General features: G+C 38.1%; 1 protein-coding gene and 1 pseudogene across 1 annotated transcript in view; one reads left to right on the plus strand and one right to left on the minus strand.

Moving 5' to 3' along the window:
• Positions 1–568, plus strand: part of LOC119190494 (microvitellogenin-like) — a 7,005-nt gene extending 6,437 nt beyond the window's left edge. Inside the window, exon 3 of the mRNA XM_037442487.1 lies at positions 84–568. Within this exon, the coding sequence (XP_037298384.1) occupies positions 84–377 (294 nt within the window). The 3' untranslated portion in view covers positions 378–568. The remainder of the gene's footprint in view (positions 1–83) is intronic.
• Positions 569–2,699: 2,131 nt separating this feature from the next.
• Positions 2,700–3,810, minus strand: LOC119189783 (annotated as a pseudogene).

Below are 3,810 nucleotides of genomic sequence, written 5' to 3' on the forward strand. Positions count from 1 at the left end.
ATCGTCAAGAATTACTTCCCACTCGAATTCAGGATGATCTTCAGCCAGCTTTACCGTCAAGCTCATCAACAAAGAAATACAACATGGAGCTCAAAGTGGGACTCAAGACTGATTCCGACGGCGAAAGGACCGTGTATGGTGATAGCGGTGACGTTGGCAATAGGGCAGTCTGGAAATTCATGAATGTCGACGCATCGGACAAGAAAGTCTACTTTAAAATCTACAACCCTAGCGATAACCAATTTCTGAAATCCGGAAATTCAGCTGATAGATTCGATGATCATCCGATTTACTCTTCTACTAGACTCCTGACACTTTCAGACACCAGTGGTATCTTGAGCCAGTGGTGTTTGATAACGAGATCCTGTTCTACGTAATCAACCGGCAGTACAGCCAGCCCCTGAAGCTGGCCCAATCCACGGACTCGGATGGTGACCGTCAGGCGTATGGCCACGGCGGAGATCCGTCTGGCGCTCCTGAACGCTTCGGATGGAAGATTGAACGTAGCTAAACAATTCGATTATTTGGAAAAAAAATTAATTGAAATAAATGGCTGATTCAAGCATTATTTCTACTTTATTATTACGTGGCACATCAGACACACCTATGTATGAGTTTTTTACTTATAGAAATCTACATTTCACCCTAGTCACCTGTTGTTATTTAGCCACCACGGCCTCTAAACCCCAACAATCTCATAAGAAACTTAAATGGGCTGCAAGTCTAAAGCATAAGGATTATTACTTTGGGTATAATTTGGGCATCCGTCTTCACCTAGACACATATGGATGTTTAGATCACGCTGAACGTATGATAAAATTACTACAGCTTTATTTGATATTGCCAACATCTTTGTCCGCCTGGAAATGTTTTGCCGCGATCAAAAATAGTCTATAGCACTCTGGAGTAATGTAGCTGCCTACTAATGAAAAAAAATCAATATCGGTTTGGTAGTTCCTGAGATCAGCGCGGTCAAACTAATTCTTCCGCTTTATGCATTAGCATGGATACTATGATTATACTGTTTATGGTCAACAATTAATCCAGTATAAGATTACCAAACTCGAAAGAAGGATGTGTTGTAACAAATAATTATAAAAAATACCAAAATCCTGATCCGGAATAAATTCAAAACAAACATGAAGTGCGAAGTGCGCACTGAGGAGTGTGAGATTTGACATGAATAAATTTATACAGAGGAGTACAAAGAAATAAAATGTATGCACATTGTGTACTACAAATATATTAATTTCGATAGTCTAATCTCGGTTAGATTTTAATTCTTTCATTGTTATATTTTGTTGCTAAAAACAAACAGCTTCATAACTTTAATGAAAAATATGAAAATGTTGGTGTAAAGTGAAAACCTTACGTTCTATGAATTATGACTTAAATTTTCTACTTTAAATTAAAAATGTAAACAGGTGACTTTCGACTTCTAAGGAAGGTAAAAAATTCTCCAGACTCAACTTACATATTCATTCAAAAAACAGAGTCCTTCATGGGGGCTACTTTGGCTAAAATCAGTCTTAAAGACAGGAAGGTGGAAAACTCTTAAAATTTGACATGAGATTACAATTATTATTTTTGAAGTCTCATCATTTCTACGGTTTATTTGTTTGTTAACTTACGTAAATGACTGCAAGAAAGCTATGAGTTAAACAATTGGCATATTTTTATGTTTAATTTAAGTTCATAGGGTTTTTTTAGTGTAGGCATCCCTGCAGTTTACACCGGGGGAGAGTTCCAAACGGGATTCCCTTTCAATTAGTGACTGTAGGTGCCCAGAGGCTAGTTGGAGGGAATATGGAGGAAGGACGGGACCTCCTTTAGGATGGGCGGAGAGGAAAAGAGGAAAAATGTTCGCGTGCCCTCATAGATCGCCAAGTTTTTCTGATTTTCAGGACTCTCATCGCAAAGTTTAACCTTTTGGATGACTCCTATCAAATAGGTTTTAGTGCTATTTTTGTATTAAGTATATTAATAAAATATACTTTTTTCTCGTAATCTGCCTGATTATTGCCATCAATGAAACATTTACAACGGACGACCACTGGCGCAGTGACATTGCGAAGAATATTACTTTTTTTGGATGTTAAATTAGTCTAAATGATTTGTGGATATGTAGTAATAAAGGATAAGATATTATAGATTAAAAAATCAAACCCGCCTTCAAAAATCACTAAAAACCAAAAAAATATTTAACGTTGCCTATATACTGGTTACCAATTCTTTACCAATTTCGGTACCTTATCATGAGACCAAATGGCAAACGCCCTTTCAAACATAAAAAGAATTTACCTTATTGTTAGGGTTGTACTTTCCATCATCAGCTTAGCTACATAAGATGATGATTATCATACGCAAGTACTTAATAAAATTTGCAACCAACGATGTGTGGGCCTAGAAAAAAAATTTAGAGGATTGTCCTCGATTTCTCCAGGATCCAATCTTCAAATCCTGACTTGGTGACTATGGGACCGCTTCAGACGTATTTACTTTCGAACAAAAAAATAATTTTGAAAATCTGTCGACAATTGGCGGAGTAAACTCGTAACACACAAAAAAAAAACATACAGTCGAATTGAAAACCTCCTCCGTTTCTTAAATCGCTTAAAAAAGAGTAGTGATCTACTATTTGATTCAGTTTAAAATAGGGAGAGATTCGACAGATTGGAGTAATAAAAAGATAGTAAAAATAATGCTTGAATCGAATGTTTATTTCAATTAAAATGTTTTCAAAATAATCGAATTGTTTAGCTACGTTCAATCTTCCATCCGAAGCGTTCAGGAGCGCCGGACGAATCTTCTCCGTGACTGTAAGCTTGGCGGTCGCCATCCGAGTCCGTGGATTGGGCCAGCTTCAGGGGCTGGCTGTACTTCCGGTTGATGACGTAGAACAGAATCTCCTTATTGTACACCACTGGCTCAAGATACCACTGATGTCTGTAAGTGTCAGAGTTAGTAGAAGTGTAAATCGGGTGGTCATTGTAAGCATCAGCTGAATTTCCGGTTTTCAGAAATTGGTTATCGCTAGGGTTGTAGATTTTTAAAGTAGACTTTCTTGTCCGATGCGTCGACATTCATGAATTGCCAGACTGCCCTATTGCCAACGTCACCGCTATCACCATACACGGTCCTTTCGCCGTCGGAATCAGTCTTGAGTCCTACTTTTAGCCGCATACCGAATTTCTTATTAAGGAGCTTGACGGTAAGCTGGCCGAAGATCATTCTAAATTCGATCGGGAAGTCATTCTTTACGATGTCTTGGGCGTCGTGGTTCCACAGATAGTACGCGTAATACATAAGCTTCTGTTTGTCCTGGTTAAGCAGTTTGTCAACAGTTTTCGAGATGACTTTGCCTCTCTTCTCTTTCTCAAGTTCTTTACTCTGTGACAGAGCGGTGTCGTAGTCAGCAATGATCACACTTCTGTATAGATGGTCGGCAGCTTCGTCGTCGGAGGCAGGAGCGGCTTGGCACGCGAGTGCCGCGACCATCAGGAACAGCGTTATCCGTAGCATTGTGATGATCCTGAGAAATAAAATATATTAATAAGCTAGAATTTAACCAAACCCGTTCACTAACATGCTCAAAGAAGAGTGTTGCATTGACTCCGTATTAAAGTAAAAAAAGGGCAACGGAAGATGTATTTATGAAGTAATATGGTTTCTTTATAATAAATCTACTTGTTATTACAATATATATTATTGTATTGTTTGTGCTCACCTACAATGCACCAACCTTAACGTTATAATAACTCGACAATTAATTTGCTCTTATATAGCTGGTTACTAATTTCTTTTATAATT

Source organism: Manduca sexta, chromosome 4, assembly GCF_014839805.1.
Source record: "Manduca sexta isolate Smith_Timp_Sample1 chromosome 4, JHU_Msex_v1.0, whole genome shotgun sequence".
In the NCBI taxonomy this organism is placed as follows: Eukaryota; Metazoa; Arthropoda; class Insecta; order Lepidoptera; family Sphingidae; genus Manduca; species Manduca sexta.